Source organism: Aspergillus aculeatinus (assembly GCF_003184765.1).
Source record: "Aspergillus aculeatinus CBS 121060 unplaced genomic scaffold BO66scaffold_1, whole genome shotgun sequence".
Lineage (NCBI taxonomy): Eukaryota > Fungi > Ascomycota > Eurotiomycetes > Eurotiales > Aspergillaceae > Aspergillus > Aspergillus aculeatinus.
Genome location: NW_020291470.1, coordinates 868160 through 885280, shown reverse-complemented (window position 1 = coordinate 885280; position 17121 = coordinate 868160). Strand labels below are relative to the sequence as shown.

General features: G+C 49.5%; 8 protein-coding genes across 8 annotated transcripts; 4 read left to right on the top strand and 4 right to left on the bottom strand.

Moving 5' to 3' along the window:
* The first annotated feature begins 727 nt into the window (after window positions 1–727).
* BO66DRAFT_338721 (uncharacterized protein) lies at window positions 728–3469 on the top strand. Its single transcript, XM_025644365.1, has 7 exons — window positions 728–1044; window positions 1127–1233; window positions 1283–1567; window positions 1623–2057; window positions 2106–2371; window positions 2423–2932; window positions 3006–3469. The coding sequence occupies exons 1-7, from the start codon at window positions 964–966 to the stop codon at window positions 3212–3214; spliced, it is 1893 nt and encodes a 630-aa protein (XP_025509224.1). The 5' UTR covers window positions 728–963; the 3' UTR covers window positions 3215–3469.
* A 218-nt stretch (window positions 3470–3687) lies between these two features.
* Window positions 3688–5455, top strand: BO66DRAFT_363219 (MmgE/PrpD family protein). The gene is made up of 3 exons (XM_025645106.1): window positions 3688–3886; window positions 3952–4729; window positions 4799–5455. Exons 1-3 carry the CDS (start codon window positions 3803–3805, stop codon window positions 5407–5409), a joined length of 1473 nt encoding a protein of 490 aa, XP_025509223.1. The 5' UTR covers window positions 3688–3802; the 3' UTR covers window positions 5410–5455.
* A 309-nt stretch (window positions 5456–5764) lies between these two features.
* BO66DRAFT_310792 (mitochondrial carrier) lies at window positions 5765–6812 on the bottom strand (the record flags this gene model as incomplete). The annotated part of the gene is made up of 4 exons (XM_025643303.1): window positions 5765–6233; window positions 6301–6473; window positions 6535–6687; window positions 6738–6812. 4 exons carry the CDS (start codon window positions 6810–6812, stop codon window positions 5765–5767), a joined length of 870 nt encoding a protein of 289 aa, XP_025509222.1.
* A 907-nt stretch (window positions 6813–7719) lies between these two features.
* On the top strand, window positions 7720–9575 carry BO66DRAFT_310400 (putative MFS quinate transporter; the record flags this gene model as incomplete). Its single annotated transcript, XM_025643283.1, has 4 exons — window positions 7720–7994; window positions 8057–8246; window positions 8294–8422; window positions 8496–9575. The coding sequence occupies 4 exons, from the start codon at window positions 7720–7722 to the stop codon at window positions 9573–9575; spliced, it is 1674 nt and encodes a 557-aa protein (XP_025509221.1).
* Window positions 9576–10104: 529 nt separating this feature from the next.
* On the bottom strand, window positions 10105–12456 carry BO66DRAFT_445128 (methylisocitrate lyase precursor; the record flags this gene model as incomplete). Its single annotated transcript, XM_025651632.1, has 6 exons — window positions 12003–12456; window positions 11635–11923; window positions 11170–11582; window positions 10693–11116; window positions 10382–10635; window positions 10105–10145 (listed from the first exon to the last, which is right to left on the bottom strand). Exons 1-6 carry the CDS (start codon window positions 12421–12423, stop codon window positions 10105–10107), a joined length of 1842 nt encoding a protein of 613 aa, XP_025509220.1. The 5' UTR covers window positions 12424–12456.
* Window positions 12457–13057: 601 nt separating this feature from the next.
* Window positions 13058–13645, bottom strand: BO66DRAFT_310521 (uncharacterized protein; the record flags this gene model as incomplete). The annotated part of the gene is made up of 1 exon (XM_025643291.1): window positions 13058–13645. A coding segment is annotated over one exon (588 nt), but the record flags the coding sequence as incomplete, so codon positions are not given.
* A 616-nt stretch (window positions 13646–14261) lies between these two features.
* Window positions 14262–16391, top strand: BO66DRAFT_416684 (uncharacterized protein; the record flags this gene model as incomplete). Its single annotated transcript, XM_025649614.1, has 8 exons — window positions 14262–14304; window positions 14419–14477; window positions 14522–14606; window positions 14659–14810; window positions 14865–15001; window positions 15054–15256; window positions 15317–15399; window positions 15469–16391. 8 exons carry the CDS (start codon window positions 14262–14264, stop codon window positions 16126–16128), a joined length of 1422 nt encoding a protein of 473 aa, XP_025509218.1. The 3' UTR covers window positions 16129–16391.
* BO66DRAFT_338714 (cupin domain-containing protein) lies at window positions 15936–16913 on the bottom strand. The gene has a single exon (XM_025644364.1). The coding sequence runs from the start codon at window positions 16838–16840 to the stop codon at window positions 16331–16333; it is 510 nt and encodes a 169-aa protein (XP_025509217.1). The 5' UTR covers window positions 16841–16913; the 3' UTR covers window positions 15936–16330.
* Window positions 16914–17121: the final 208 nt, after the last annotated feature.

Sequence of the window (17121 nt, the reverse complement as noted above, 5' to 3'; positions counted from 1 at the left end):
AGGGCGTACCGCGGGACCGGATCTTAGTTTGACTAGTTTACTTTATTTGTTCTGTTTACTTCCTACACTAATAAAATAATACCACAGAAATATATAGTTATCTTTTTCCTCTTTTTTCTTTATATTTAAGATTTTATTAAAATAGTACTAAATTAATAGAACTAAGTTAATCTAAATAACTATTATATAATTCTAAGTATTATTTTTGTTTTTATTTTCTTTTTAAAGTTTTTTATAACTATATATATAAAAAATATATATTTTTATTATTTTTGAAAAAGATTTTTTATGTATAAACTAATAATAATAATAATTAGTTTTAGAAAGTCTAAATCCAAGAAATATAAAACTCTAGAATTATACATTGTAATTAAATTTTTATTATTATAGTTATAAATTATATAATAATTCATAAGTAAAAAATTTAAAATAAACTTTCATATATAATTAAACTATTACTAAGATTAATAGATTTGCTACTATAGCTACTAGCTATATAAAACTTATAAAAAAATCTAGATTTTAAATAAAATTTAATATAATTTTAAAAGAAACTTTATATTTAAATAAATTCTTAGTAGATAATCTGTAGATTAATATATTTAATCTATAAATTAGCAGATTCGGATCTTAAGTCCAGGATTCAGACCCGATCTATAAATACGGGTTCTGATGTTGGACCCAAACCCGACCCGTGGCGAGGCCTATAAAAGACAGAGGTGGCTAGCTTGGTTTAATGGCCAGCGCGCTTCTGGATTACATTACTGTCCGGTTATGCTTACTAAGCGACCTCCTTTCCGTCTATTTATCTCAAAGTTATCTCCCTGCTGTTTTGACACGTGCTGACAATGCGAAGTACCCTTCTCCATTTGCTAAGAGACGCACTGCTCGGCCTGGTACAGCACTGCGCGATACTTAAAAGTTCCATTCTTTCTTTCCACAAGGGTCCTAAAGCCCAGCGGCATGGAGCAACGTACAACTCTTCCAAACAGAAAGTGCGGTGGTGCGCGGAGAAAAGCCTGCAATGAGTGCAAACAGCACAAAGTCAGTATCGTCTCATGAGGTTATGATGCCCATAACACAGGGCTTGAACTTCGCTAACCAGTGGATTTCTGGTAATGCGTAGATTAGATGCGACAGCGCCAGACCACCTACAGAGCCTTGTTCACGTTGTCAACGACTACAAATCGAGTGCAAGATTGAACCATCCTTCCGACGTACCATGAGAAGGAAGTAAGTTTTAATAATCTCTTGGTTCGCCGGTAAATGTTGATCACGATAGACGGAATGCGGAGATGGAGAGCGAGATTGCCGGACTCCGCCAACGCCTGGCTACTGGCGTTGCCGATGGGGGCTCTCAGTATTCACAGGAAGGACATTTGGGTACAGCATCTGGCTTGGAAGTTGCATTGTCTAGTCAATCTAGTAACCCCGAAAATACCGAATTATACGGATGGACGCCGTTAGCCTCTTTGAGCGAGAGATCACCTAGAGCGTCAGAAGCAGACTTCTGGAAACTTGAAGACGTTTCGCTTTCTCAGAGGAAAGTAGCAGAGTTGTTTGAGGAGTCAGTATGCCGATCATTGGTAATAGAGGGATTCGATCTTTTAACAGCCTCGCAGGTACTTCGGGCATTACCATATTTTTCTACCACTACTAGACCCTCAAAAATCACCCTTGGAATATCTTCGGTCCTGCCCATTGCAAGCATGGACCGTTATTTGTACCGCCAGTCGACGGGATGCATCAAATCCCAATTTCCTCAACCAACTCTTAGGCCCATTCACACGACTTATGTGGGCCACGGTGAACAGTATACCGCAGGACTATAATGTGATCAAAGCTCTTTGCCTGCTATGTACTTGGCCACTCCCCACAACCACTCAAAAGGCAGATCCCACGTTTGTACTCAGTGGAATAATGATGCAGCTATCGATGCAATCAGGATTGCACCGGCCAGTACGGGCGGAGGAGTTCACCACGCTGCACATAAGCCACGGCGAAGCTGTTAAGGACCGCCTACAGACTTGGCTTGTCTGTAATATAGTAGCTCAGAAGTGAGTACGTTAATGATCAGGTTACCGGAAGCTGACCACAATTATTAGTGTCTCTACCGGATATGGACAGCCTTCAGGGACAGTGTACGACTGGGCTCTCGGGCCATCCTCACTGCAGGATGCTGATTACTTCCCTTCAGAAGACCTTCGTGTGCGCTTTCGCATAGAGAAGTTCTGTGATCACGTTACAAGGACTGTCTATAACACCAGACCAGAGGCCGCAGATTTCATCAGTACGGAAAAACTCCTGATTGTGCAGCTCCTGGAGAACGAACTCGAAAATATGGAAACTGAGCTGGGAAGGAACATATCCCGTATGGAAACCTACGTCACCTTGGCTCTTGCCACAGTTAACGATCAACCAGGTATAAATAAAACCTACCTGCGCGGCGCAGAGTTGCACCTCCGATGTTTCGTGTTTTTGGGCACAAATGCACGAAAGGAAAGCTTCACAAAGCTATTCGTCGCGGCCACAGCATTCCTCTCCCAAGTTCTGGAACTAGAAACATCAGGCCAGATTGGTCATGCGACAAATTATATATTGCAAATGACTGTCTCTGCGGCTTTCGCACTGCTGAAGATTTTAAAAAGCCGCATTCGACACCAGATCGATTTCGAATACGGCAAGTTACTTTTCAACGGAGCGATTTCGGCGCTGCGACGGACTAGTGTGATGAGACGGGATCGCCCAGATCGCCTCGCAGATGTGTTGGCGCAGATGTGGAATGCCACCGACACTGCATCGTGGCCGTTTGATGAAGAAGAGACGCCGCAGCTTAAAATCCGCTGTCGGATGAGCATGAGTCATGTGTTCGATACCGTTTGGCGCTGGCGCCACCAGTTTCGGGCGGGTATGAATGCTAATGGGGTTCAATGTATTTGTCTCTAAACCCTTTCTCTTCTTTTCGAATAAGAAGTGGGACTAATTTACATTTTCTCTTACTATAGGTGCTACTGCAGATAAACCGAACGAAGAGGGTGGCACGAGGGGCGGACAGTCTGATGGACCGCTCATGGATTCTTTATTAATGTGTCCGCCACAAGTCAACGAGGGAGCCGCAATGCCTACTGACAATGACTTCTCTGAGATATTTGATTCCCTTGTTATGGTTTTTGATGACATTCCTGATGCGATGGTCAACCCATCATTGCTTTGAGTTCTTGAACAGTCATTTCCTTCTTGATTGCAGATGCGCGAAATTGCCTGTGAAGTGACAAATTGGTGGGGAGATTCGTGAAGTACGAACGTGGCATTGGAACAAGGCGACGAAAATATAGATGGTCGAAATGTGAGTGAAAAAGACCACACTTTGGGCATTATCGTACCAACGCGATTCCTATTTGGCCACATATTTTGTAGTATCGAACCTGAGAGAGCAGCGGCTTTAAGGTGAGCCTGCTAGCAGCCACAGAAAACTGGACCTTCGGAGTTCCATCGCGGCGTTTCGGACCGGGACTAATGCTCAATGCCGACTTTCGGAGATGAGTTCTGCCCTCGCCAGTGAACTTCGATAACCAGGATCCACCCGCTCGCTTTCGGAACAGAGAATCGGAGTCCCTCTTCGTCGGCAATTGGAACGATCTAGTACAGTGATCAAAAACTGTTGTGCCGAATATGGGCCTCGATTGCTCTTTAAAGTCACGCCACCTTCCAGCTCTCGGGACGTTGATGGTTGACCTCACGCCGTAATCTATACAGGCATTCTTCAATCATCCTTGCGTGATTCCTGCCCAGCTTCAACATAATGTCTACCACTCATCAGTACGACCCGGAAATAAGGGATATCGCGAGCTATGTCGCCAACCACGAAATTAGTTCGAACTTGGCTGTACGTGACAACGCTTCTAATACACCAGCATCCCTTTTGCAGAGCCTTGGGCTAACGGACTATAGTTTGATACAGCGCGTCTTGTCCTCCTCGATACCCTGGGCTGCGGCCTCGAAGCATTGAAGTTCAAAGAGTGCACGAAGCTACTCGGTCCCACTGTCCCCGGCACCATCGTACCGTTCGGATGCAGGATTCCCGGAACGCAGCTAGAACTAGACCCGGTCCAGGCAGCATTCAACATCGGCGCCATGATCCGCTGGCTGGATTTTAACGACTGCTGGCTAGCAGCCGAATGGGGCCACCCGTCTGATAATCTCGGCGCTATCCTTGCAGTTGCCGACTGGGTGACCAGGACGAACCGTGCGGGCGGAAACATTGCCGGGGGGGCTATGTATACTGTAAGAGATATCCTGGAGAGCATGATCAAAACCCATGAGATCCAAGGCTGCTTGGCCTTGCTCAATTCCTACAATGGTGTAGGAATGGATCATGTTGTCCTCGTGAAAGTCGCGAGTGCCGCGGTGGTATCGAAATTACTCGGGCTGGGCGAGCAACAGATTGCAGATGCGGTGAGCCAGGCCTGGGTGGATGGTCAAAGTCTGCGAACCTATCGCCATGCTCCGAACACCATGTCACGCAAGTCGTGGGCTGCAGGAGACGCATGCCAGCGAGCCGTGAGCCTGGCTCTGAAGACTTTCCAAGGCGAACCGGGAATCCCTACTGTGCTCTCTACCCCTACATGGGGCTTCTATGACGTTATGTTCAAGGGGTCTAAGTTCAAATTTCAACGCCCGTATGGGAGCTATGTCATGGAAAACGTGCTGTTCAAGGTTTCATACCCGGGTACGTGTCACTAATGCCCGCTCGAAATGTAGGCCTTGCCCGCTAATAAGAGACATGTTGCTTCCACAGCGGAGTTCCACTCGCAGACAGCAGTTGAAGCCTGCGAAAAGATACACGAAAAACTAGCGACAATGAACAAATCCGCTGCGGACATCAAAGCCATCACCTGCCGCACACACGAAGCCTGCATCCGCATTATCGACAAACAATTTAAACCGATGAACAATTTTGCCGACCGTGATCACTGCATTCAGTACATGTGCGCGGTGATGCTCGTCTTCGGTCGCCTTGAGGCAACAGATTACCTCGACGGAAGCGTCGCGGCGTCTTCGAAACTCGTAAACTCGCTACGGCAAAAGATTACTTGTGTTGAGGACCCTCAGTACACCAGGGACTACCATGACCCGGCCCAACGCACGATATCAAACGCTCTGACGGTGGAATTGAATGATGGTACCGTGCTTGAGGAGGTTGCGGTGGAAACTCCTCTGGGCCATCGCCTTCGTCGGGAGGAGGCAAAGCCGGCTATCCTTGCGAAGTTCAAGCGACACCTTGCTGACCACTTTTCGGAAGAGCGGGTTAGTGAGCTGCTGCAGTTGGGGCTGGAGCGAGAGAAAATGGAATCCATGGCGGTGGACAACTATCTGGATTTGTATACTGTTGACAGCAAGTTCTTGTAGTCGCCAGGTTGCATATAACAAATAGCAATGGCAAATGAAAGTTTACAATGGAGAGCGAAGTGACTGTACTCTTTGCTGGGCGCGCATCTATAGCTCAGGAAACGATACTGAGTTTGGCAGGAGCTGGATACTCAGAGCCCTCAAGGCGCTACAGAATGGCACGCTTCTGACTGCCTTTCATGCTCCAAGACGCATATACGCTACAAAGATGCATATAGACTAGCCAAGAGTAGCATGTGCAAGAAAAAAGATTCGCGGACAGGCAAGCCCCTGTCCCCAGTAAAAGACAATGCGCGGCTAGGATGGAAAGCGCTATGCAAGCGAAAAGCTCATAGCTATGGCATTGCTATACAGTCTAAGCTTTCTCAAACAGCGATACAATACTCTCATACGTTGTGAACACTATGCCACCACTGAGAATCAACCGCCCAAGTCTCATTGAACTTCCCCTCCAAAATCCCGGAAGCCCTCCATCTCTCAATATTGCCCGCGTCGCCTCCAATGTAGTTAACCCCTGGGCAGCCTGGGCCCGGGTTTTAATTGTGTCAAAGGGCTGGGTAGCGTATACGGTAATGACACCGGCTCCTGCTCCGAGACCAAAAGTGACAATGGGACCGTGTGTGCCCGGGGCATCGTGAGTGCTGCTTGGTATCAACTCTTTTAAAGAATTATAAGTCCCCATCCGGACCGCAGATGTAGCAACTTGCTTGAGTGTGGTAGAAACAAGCCCACGGTAGAGACCTGCAACTCCGGTTTCTGAAACGACCGTGCTCAGCGCGTGCATGCCGCTCTTGAAGCGTTTGAGAGACCTTGCGTCGTCGATGCTAAAGGTATGAATTAGAAAGGGGGTCCCACTGGACTGCAGTCGAAGGATGGAATGAGAAAGCTCACAGGGCTGTCTTGATACGTTCAGTGGGAGTTACCGCCACAACGCTTTCAACCGTCCCCGCCACGACCCCAGCAAGTACGCCTTGTACTGGAGATAGCCTGCCATTCGAATCGGACAGTAGGCCCCTAATGGAATCGAACGATAGAAAGCGGACGCCGGCCTTGAATGCAGTACCCTTGAGCAGGACCGTGGTCAGATCTTAAATGCCAATGTTGGTTTGAGGCGGTTTCACTCACCAGCACTAGGGTTGAGCAGCCCTGGTATACAGATTGGAAACCAGTCTCTTGAATCGTTTGCCTCACGAGGGTCAATGGGTTTCTGGATGTGGAAACTTGAATGGTACCGGTGACACCAAGCTGGGAGCGCGTTTTGGCGAATTCAAAAGGGTACTATTGCGGTCAGGGCCTGGACCTTGGAGTGGAACGGCCTTGGCACAAACCGTAATACTGGCTTCTACAACACCGGCAAAGGCGCCTGCGAGGAGAGATATCTCAGGCCTCATCTCACGCTTCATAGGGTCTGCAGGCTGCTGTGTTTCTGAACTTGGAAAAGCCGAGACGCGCAGCACCTTTGACTCTGTGACAGTCGACACGATGATATATAGAACAACTAAGAGACAAGCCTAGCTTCAGTCTGGACTTGGCAGTAAGTTTACTGAAAGAATTTTATATCCACCGGGGCTTGATCTGGTGTCCATTCCCACATCTCAGGTCACTATCTTCTTCATTGAGACTAGTCACTCGGAGCTGGTGCCATTGGCCGAGAATCGGGGCGTGGTCAGCAATGTTCTTCAAATAGTTGTCATATACGGTGCAGCCACTGCCTCAAATCATCCACAGGTACAGTGTAGTGTGCAGCAACCTTTCGCTATTTAGGGTGCATGTCCGAAGTTCGGAAAGGTGGAACTATGAGGGGCCGCAATCTATCGGAGATAGCATGATGTCGGATATGGGACGTGTCATGTGTTGGCCAGACGTACATGCCCCAACGGAAATTTAAATCTCGGTACCACAGAAGCTCTCATCACCTGGGCCGTGTATCGCAAATGAAACTAAAGACCGATCTCACGCGGGAGCCCCAGCAGCTGGACCTTAGATGGCCACTTCCCGCAGTACAGCTGGCCAAAACTTTCCTTTCTAGTAGTAGTGAACCAGGCCCACAGCTGAAGGCTAGTCAAAGCCCCGCGCAAGTGGCAAACTGCCATGAATTCATTATCTTTGAGGCTTCGTGCGTAATAGCCACTCCGAAGTTGCTCCGGCCCGTTGCTCTCGCTTCCCCAGACTTCAATCCCCGCCTTCCTGTTGGACTAACGGCCAACTGTTCACATAAATAGCTGGTCCGTCTCTTGGAGCTCTAGGTATTCGTTCGCCATTCGAGATCCTGCATCCCCAGCTGGAGTCTTACGATAGCTGGATCCCACAATGGCAGGATCCAAAAAGCCCATCAACATTTTCCAATTGGGAACCAACGATGACCCCAAAGAAATCTTCAACCGGCACCTCTGGTTCTCTGTAATCTCCTTTGGCTTGATGGGCACGGCGCGAGGTATCGACGAGGGGCTCATCACCGGTACCTTCAACTCGGCTGATTTCCAACGAACCATAAACTTCCAGTCCTACAGCACAGTGGAACAAGCTAATATTCGAGGAAATGTATCCTCCATGGTGCAGATTGGATCTGTCGGGGGTGCTCTAATGTAAGCTACAGCGACAGCACAACCGCACTGTTCATGCACAAGTATGCTAATATGTTTGATAGTGCGTTCTTGGTATGTGACCGGGTTGGTCGCGTGTGGGCAACACGCCAACTCTGTGTTCTTTGGATGCTAGGTATAGCCATATTTATGGCTGCGGATGGCAGTTTAGGCGTGATATACGCTGGAAGGTTTGTTGCTGGCCTGGGGGTCGGACAGACAGTGGTAGTTGGGCCGTTATACCTAGCTGAAATTGTGAGACATCCTTACGAATATCCTTAGCCTCGTTCTGACATTTCTAGGCCCCAGCGAGTATTCGAGGTCTCTGTACCTGCATCTTCACCGGATTCGTATATATTGGCGTTTTGCTGGCTTATTTCACAAACTATGGATGCGAGGTTAATCTTGGTGATAATACGCATAACCGATGGGTTCGTCCACACTCCATGCTCCCATGTCCCCCCTCCCCTAGGTACACTCTACATACTAACAACTTAATTTCAGCTCGTGCCAACCAGTTTACATATTATGTTCGCCGGAATCATACTTATACTGTCCTTCTTCCAGTATGAGTCGCCCCGCTACTTAGTGAAGCAGTCAAAGGATGAACAAGGCCTGCACACCCTTGCTCAGCTCCGCAAACTATCCCCCGATCATCCATACGTGGTTCGCGAGTTCGGAGCAATTCAAACAGCATATCAAATAGAAGTACAAGAAACTCAGGGGATTGGATACAAGAAAATCGTCAAGGAGGCCTTCTCGAGCAGTAATATTCTCTACCGACTACATATTGTATCCTTAGCCCAAATCCTCGCACAATGGTCTGGGGCCGGATCTATCACAATTTACGCACCCGACCTGTTTAAACTGCTCGGGATCACGGGAACGAACGAGTCACTCCTCATCACGGCAGTGCTTGGGGTCTTGAAATTCATAGCAGCCATCATCTGCGCTTTATTTCTGGTCGACTATATCGGTCGGAAACGCTCGCTGCTGCTCGGAATCAGCCTCCAGGCGTTCGCCATGATTTACATAGCGGCATTCCTCACCACCGTGCCAGAATTAGGGGTGGTCGACGGCTTCAAACTTCCAAACTCTATGCGCAGCGCGAGTCGCGGGGCAGTTGCCATGATCTACATCTCAGGATTTGGATGGGCGCTCGGGTGGAATTCTATACAGTATCTTCTTACTGCGGAGCTGTTTCCCTTGCGCATCCGTGCACTAGCAACCTCTATTACCATGACTCTACATTTTGTCAATCAGTATGGCAACTCGCGGGCGGTTCCAGACATGCTGCTCCCTGTTTCCGCAGGGGGGATCAGTCCAAAGGGCACGTTCTGGCTGTTTGCGGCCGTCACGATTCTTGGCGGACTGTGGGTGTGGTTTAGTGTGCCGGAGACCGCAGGCCGGACATTGGAAGGCATGGACAGGCTCTTCGAGCTTCCTTGGTATCGAATCGGTCTATATGGCAATGCGGATGCTGTGCAGCGAGATTTGACCGCCTCGGACCAGGCGGAGGGTGAAAATAATGTTAACGGTCCCAAGGATTCGCAGCCGTCTGCTCGAGAGATTGAGAGGGTCTGATGCCTGAACAATGCAAAGAAGATTGGCTGCAGGGCAATGATAACCTGCCGTGGGGATCTGGGGGTTGAGTTTACATTATGATTTGCTCACGTAGTTCAACCTTGAGAGATATCATCCTTCAGGAAGCACTTCACGTGGGTGGTTGCCGCGCGGGGCGGGAAAGAGATGAAATGGGCGTAACTCATTAGTCATGCTTCATTTGATTCTTATTTCATTATGTTGACATCAGGAAAATATACGAGATCGAGAATGACCATGAGAGTATTATTCCTCCGCCCTATATTCAGTGTGCAGACACTTGAAAGGCTAGAGCATCAGCCGAGATGGCTGCTTTCCAGTACCGAGCTCGACGAAACGATCCTGTGCACCAGCAGTGTTTGTCGGCTGGCAAGAGGGGACAGAAAGCCACGCTGCTTCCGCACGAACTCGGTACACACATCCGGAGCCAACGCGGCACATTGAAGGAAACAGTAAAAAACTTATATTAGCCTTTTATTACCGAGAGGAGCCGTATACGAATGGCTCAACCTTACGTGTAAGAGCCACCGAGCACAGGCAATCCCGCCGAGGCTGGAATGTGACAGTCTAAGTCGTACATATTGAACTGCTTGAGGGAAGATCAAAGGGAGCGTCCAGTTCGGGATCATGAAAAATTCCGTAGACTGAGGAAAAGCTTTTCTTCAGGATTGCATAATCAATCTACAATGTTTCTTTTCTCAAGTCGTTCTTAGCTTGATTCAAAAGCCTGCAGGAATTGTCAGTGACATGGTCTTCTTCCGCAGTACTGAAAGGCAGGTGCGACTGACCCGTTTCCGTATTTCCTTGGCCCATGCTCTTACTACTACTGCTTCCACTCTGGATTGTCCCAAGGATACCATCCATATAAGGAGCACCGCTCCATTTCTGGTGCGTGAGAACATCGATAGCGAGCTCTTGTTCGCGGGATTGGATTAAGCGGACATAGGCGAGCATGCCCTCAGTTTTAAAGGCGCGTGAAAGCTCAGCCGTGATTGTTGCGCCAGAATGAACACCTGCAAGGGATATCAATTGTAGCACAAAACTACAGGTGATTAGTTTATAAAGTAAAGAATCTCATGAGTAACAAGGACGAACTCACCCGTGCTGTGCGAGATCCCAAATAAATGACTTTAGAGACGCCTCGTCAAACCCTTGACTCATCCAATTAAACGATGGGCTAAGGTTGTAAACTAGCTTCTTGCCCGGAAGAGCAGCCCGCACCTCTCCTGCAAGCTTCGCAGCTTTGGTGATATCTGGATCACCTGTCTCTGTCCAGAGAAGGTCGGCATAGGGCCCGAACTCCTTTGCTCTTTTAATCGCGGCAGGAAAACCAGCCTTATAGTGGTAGTATCCCTCCCTAGTACGGGGAAGGTCGCAAGACCAAGTCACAGGAGTTTTGGTAAAGTCGTTGGCCAAAGTCCGTCGGCAGGAGATGGATAAATTCGGGTTATCCTTCACATTTTTCTTATATGCATCGCGCGATGATTGCGAGGCACCTTCAGCCTCAAGATGCGTATCCACGGCTATTATAGGTTAGTGGGAAATATCTCAATAAAGCCTAAGGGAGTTCACTTACCCTCATCGAAAGTCGTAAGTTTGTGCTTCTTGACCCAGTTCAGTTCATATGCATCGACATCTGACGGTTTTGCTCCTTGCATCTCCATAAATTGTAAAGTCTCCGCGAGTGGCTCAACATCTTCCGTGATTCCAAGAAGAAATTCGTGGTCTCTAACGTCAATAGCACTGCTAATAAGCCTTCCACTTTCTGAGTCTGTTCGAGCAATGACGAGATTCTCGACACCCATCATATCCCATTGGAAACGTGCTGCAATAAGTCGGTTAATATGTTCTCCTATAGGTACCAAAACTTTGCCTGCAAGATGGCCACACTTCTTTCCACCGTGAAGTTGATCTTCGAAATGAACAGCAGCAGCACCGTTCTCAGCAAAGAGCTTGGCTAATTTGAGGACGGTGCTCAAGCCGCCATGTCTAGGATTACGTCAATCTGGGTTAAATTAATAAATCTGTGAGTATAACATACCCAGTATCACCATCCGCAATTATTGGTCGCATGTAATCAATATAGGGAGTGTGCTTTCGCTGCTCTGGAGTCATCTTTCTTCTTGAATCCCACTGTCTTCGATCGTGCATTTGTTGGGCTTTGAATAGCCGCTGAACCTGGTTTGGTACGGTATTGTAAGGGTAGTCTCCAAAGTCAGGGGAGACTTCGTTCGTAGTAGTCAACAGCGAGGAACACGCCCAGCCGGATACATACAAGGCCTCCTGGTTATCAGCCTGCTGTGTCATTTGGATAGCATCAATTGCACCCACTGCTCAATATCGCTTACAATTAGCGTTGACTTCTGGCTGGCTGTCTGAGAGGAAAATTCTCGGAAACATTAAACGTACTGGTGTGAACAGGTTTGCTTTCGGCCGCTCTCTCATTCAGTAAGTTGAACAGCTTCTGGGCCATCAAAGAGCTTGGATACGATTGTTGCAATGTTCCCCGCTTGCTGACCACATCGGCTGCGGAGTAGGATCGCTTAATACCCTCGAACCGGGGCGTCTTCCACCAAGCTTCAACATCCTGAACTTGTTGCCTAAATAAAGCATCCTCTGCAGCCCCGGCTTTTTCATCTGTCGATAGGAGTTGATAGAAGTCACCAGGCAACGCCATCGAAATGGGTGGTTGAACCTGGGGAACCGATGACGGCGACATCCGCAAATCACCGCACGTGAAAGGACGGCGGATGAGACGACAGAAACCGCCTGCAGCCGGTGAGATAGAGGGAAGACGTCGAAGTATTCGACAAGAAAAAGGACGGAACATTTTCAATTATGGTACTATCTCCCAAAGGCAAACAGCCCTCTGATGGGAAAAGAAAGGGGGATGTCTTGTCAGATTAACGGAGAGAGAGGTGTGTACGAGCGATGACAGCATATCCCGTGCGTGTCTAGTTTGCCTACTACTGTATCAGTAATCAAGTGTAGGAAACAATACATACTCCCATATGCTAAGTGCTTATTTATACATAACCTTGGGCTTCCACACTGTCCGATAATCGGACACTTTGCGATGATCGGGCGATTTCCGATAATCGGCAATCAGCTTAGCAGGCTCACCACCGACCACAGTCTCGACCCTGAAAAGTCTGTTTACGCCATGATGCGGCTGCCTCTGGGGTTCTTGGTCATATTTACAATATACGAATGAGCTCTATTCCATCGGGACGTTGTGACAAGACAATTACCCAGCGATTGTGCTATCAGGGGTGCTGTGCGATTGGCAGTGCCCATTGTTACGATGACCTTCTTGGACAATTGATTGGCAGTGGCATGTGTTTTGGACTCGTCAGTTCCCCCTCCATAGCCCTTCTGTATGCATTTCCCATCCTATCACAGTATTTATAATCAGGGTCGAACTGGACAGGATAAGCGAAGAATTATTGCTCCTGGCCTTTGTCCTATCCCTCGATCGCAACCCCTGCATTGCTATTCTTGAGCCTATTCACCTCCGCAGTCTCTCTAGTCTGACCGAGGGCAACAAACTGGCTCTTCAATACTTTCACACTCCGAACACTCACCCCTGCCTCCGGATCGAACAGCGCATCAAATGATACTACTTCACCTTTGGCCCGAATCACTGTAGTTGAAGCGAACGTCCTGGGCAGAGTAATAACCTCACTGCCCCTAATAGTAAGCCTGACCTTCTCTGGCATCTTGTGGTCCCAGTAGATTTCTGGCGAGTTATCGATGCCCCGTGGCGGGAGCGTCCGATCGAAGACCAGCCGCGTGTAAGGGGGACGCTTCATCATTTCCTGTCTCCATGTTTCGCTGAGGGGATCAAAGTTGAGAAATTTGTTTTTAGCGTCACGGCAGCTATTTGGTGCGGAGTTGGAGGGGCAGATCGCCCGGGCTCGCCGACATGATTCGAGGATGTCAGTGTTTCCAAGGGGCTGGAGCAGAGCGATCGTGGCTTGACGTTGGTTGGAAGTGGGGATGGATTCGGAACCGTGGTGAGGTAACTCCTTTATGTGACAAAAGTCGTGTAGGGCCGTTGCATTGAAAGCGTTTGGGGAGAGACATATTCAACGCAGTGGGAGAAGAAGAAGGAAAGTCGGTTTTGGAGGCAGCCTTGAGAGGAGGGGCAGGCAGCTATTTGAATTAAGGCTAACATTACATGCGCAGTCTAGCCTTGTTCAAGCAATGAGTCACTTCGTGTATCGAGCCTGATTTCTACTCGGATAGTCCTCCTGCGAAGTTTTTCTGGGATGGCAAATGTCAGCCAGGCGACTGCAGAGGTCTAGCCAAGAAGTGCGACTTCGGTGTCTCGATGGTTGCCCCCATTCCTTTAGCAAATGCTCCCGTGGTACGCATAACACTGCGTTCATATTGTCTCTCTGACAAATACGGCCAAATATTGTTCCAGATTGAACCAAGTCACGTCTGCCATGGCCAGGATCAAATATGCGTATTCTACATACATGACACATCAGATAGATGGAGAGAGCTTTCCCGTCCCGGATGCAGATCCTGCCCCACATTCCTTCCCTACACTTGACCCCTGCAGTGTCTGCCCCACGCAAAGAATGACAGCTATTTATATGTAGGACGTTCCCCCACTATGCACATGCACCCGCTGTAGTTATTTTACCACCCGTCTTTCCCATGCGCTGGAAATTGATCAGAGCCCCCTCTCTTACCAGGAAGAGTCAATTCATCCGTCCCTATACGACGCCACCACTGTGAGAACACTAGAGCATGGCGAGGGTACTCTGCGCCAATACTAAACAAACACTTTGTATTATTACTAAGATCTTATGAGCAGAAGTTCCCATCGTGGAAGACGAGCTATATCAGTACCAACGCTATCGATGGCTGTCTGTCGCCCCTCATAACATTGAGCGGGATAAACCAAAGATGCCGAGAAGCTGGCCGCGCGATATCGCAAGTTCCGGCTGCCGGCACTGATCGATGCCGCCAGCGAAGTAGCCGGTAGTGATGCTTCCAACTGTAAAGCCATCTGCGATGACGGGCCTACGGTATAACTGATACTGCATGACAGGTACCAAGGTTCTCAAATGCATCGAAGGGCAATACAACAAGGCCTTGATCCTGTCGATGGACAATGGTCAGGAAGTGGTGGCCCGGCTACCCAATCCCAACGCCGGACCGAAATTCTACACTACCGCATCGGAGGTGGCCACGCGTCAGTTTGTGGGTGTCTATTTGCCCTATCTACAGATTTGATTGCTAATTTGGACCTTTCAGCTCCGAGATCATCTCGCTATCGCCGTCCTTCGAATCTACGCGTGGCCTGCAGATGAGACAAATCCAGTTGGGGCCGAGTACATTCTGGAGGAGAAAGCGGCTGGGCAACCGTTAGGGTTGCTGTGGAGCAATCGGCCGTCCTTGGCTCGTGCGCACCATCATCGACCAAGTCGTCGACATCGAGCGGAGGCTTCTGTCTCTTACTTTCCCACGGCATGGGTGCATATACTTCCAGTCGGACCTCGAGTCACGACCAGAACATCCCGGTTCCGTTCCAACACAGAGCCCAGACGGTGGAAGTTGGCCCGCATTTGCCCTCGGTCCGCTGACCCATCCACGGTACTGGCACGGCCAAATGGGAAGAGTGCCGATGAACCTCCACAGGGGGCCATGTAGGTTGCTCTTCTATAACCATTCGTCCTTTCAGCCTTCTGACACGTATGAATACATAGTCAAAAACATGGTGGAGTATGGCGGAGCCGTCGCACAGAATGAGATCCGATGGGCGCAGGCGCACGCACAACCGAGAATGAACGTCCGGCGATCAGAGGAGCAGCTAGAGACAGCAGATGAGTACGTCGTTTTGCTGGAGCGGTAAACAAAGCTCGTGCCCTACCTGCTCCAGGAACCTCATGGTCATGAATCCCCAAACCAGCTGTCGCATCCTGATCTACACCTGGGCAACATCTTCGTGGACCCAGCAACCAACAACATCACAGCCGTGATCGACTGGCAGCATGCGGCCGCTTCGCCAGTTGATCAACATCCGCTGATTCCGCAGATACTGGAGCCAACGACAGGCGAAGGCGACGACTCACTCCGACAGTTTTACCTCGTCAAACTCAAAAGTCTGAATCCCAGGCGATGGGAGGCGCTTACTGGACCGGGTCACAAACTCAGAATCAAACCTACCCGGCTGGTGCCGGCTTGCTGGCAGCGCGATGACCTGTTCTCCCTCCGCCACTCACTCATCGCAGTAGTCGCTCGTTGGGACGATATATGCACCAGTTCAATCAAATGTCCGGTCGATTTCACTATTCGAGAGCTCCAGCAACATGACGAAGAGATGGAGCTTGTCGAGGGTGTTTCATTGGTCTTGCGCCAGATTCAAGAACAAGGGCTTCTCCCTCTGGGCGGCATGGTTCTGTGCGACCGGTATGAAGACGCTCAGAGATTGAGCCAGCATTTCCGGAATCAGTTCATCGCATTGGGGGAGGATGCGAAACAGAGGCAGGTACTCGCCAAGATCTGGCCCTATTCGTGATTTTCTAGGCTGGGTTTTTTGACGAAGAAAAAAAAGAAAGAAGCAAAAAGAAACAATAACAACAACGCCCCATTTCCAACCAACTACCCCGGAAGTAGATGAAATGGATCCCAGTACACCTGGCACATAAACCCACCAGAACCCGAATTCCTCATCAAGATGACCACCCCATCCCATCCACTAAGGTAGACAACCGAAAGACCTAAAACGGCCAGACCGCCCCCATCTCCTCCCCCTCCACCACCACCGGTCTCGCCTGCACCATCACCGAAGTCAACCTCGCCCACTCATCCGACGGATTCCCCCACTTGTGCATGGTCCCCCTCTGCACGACCGTATCGCCCGCCTGCAGCGTCACCGTGGACCCGTCATCCGTGCTCAGCGTGACCACGCCGCGGGTGACGGTGACATAATCGAGGGTGATGGAGCGGTGCATCGGGCCCTCGTACCGCGGGGGCAGATCGTAGGTGCAGAAGACGGAGCCGCCGGTTGTTGCGGCGGTTGAGTTGGGTTCGATCTTGGTTGGGTCCTGGTCGATGGTGGCGGGGATCTCGGCGGAGGACCAGAGCGGGTTGAGGCAGGTGCCGTCGTCGAGGGCGGTGGGTGCTTTGGGGGCGTTGATGGCGATGGTGGCGGTGCGGGAGGGGGTGTGGGTTGTGATGATGCGGCGGGTGTTTGGGGGTGGAGTCGGAGGATGTTGAGATGAGGACATTTTGGAGGGTAGGGGTTGATGAGACTGGTTGGGTCGTTGAAGTTATGGAGGTGACAGGATGTGTGAATAGTCGATTGTCCTGTGGCTGGACTATATAGGATTCACAGCATGTAATGTGCCTAGTCTAGGCTGCTCGTCTTCACAGACCGAGTAAGAGCGAATCAAGCCGACGCACAGTGGGTCGGTGATGATGACAGCTTAACGCCGACTGATGAGGACCCTGTCGCTAAGTCCATGGATATCTCCGTCTTGGCCTAGCAAATTAGTGGGGCACGCACTAC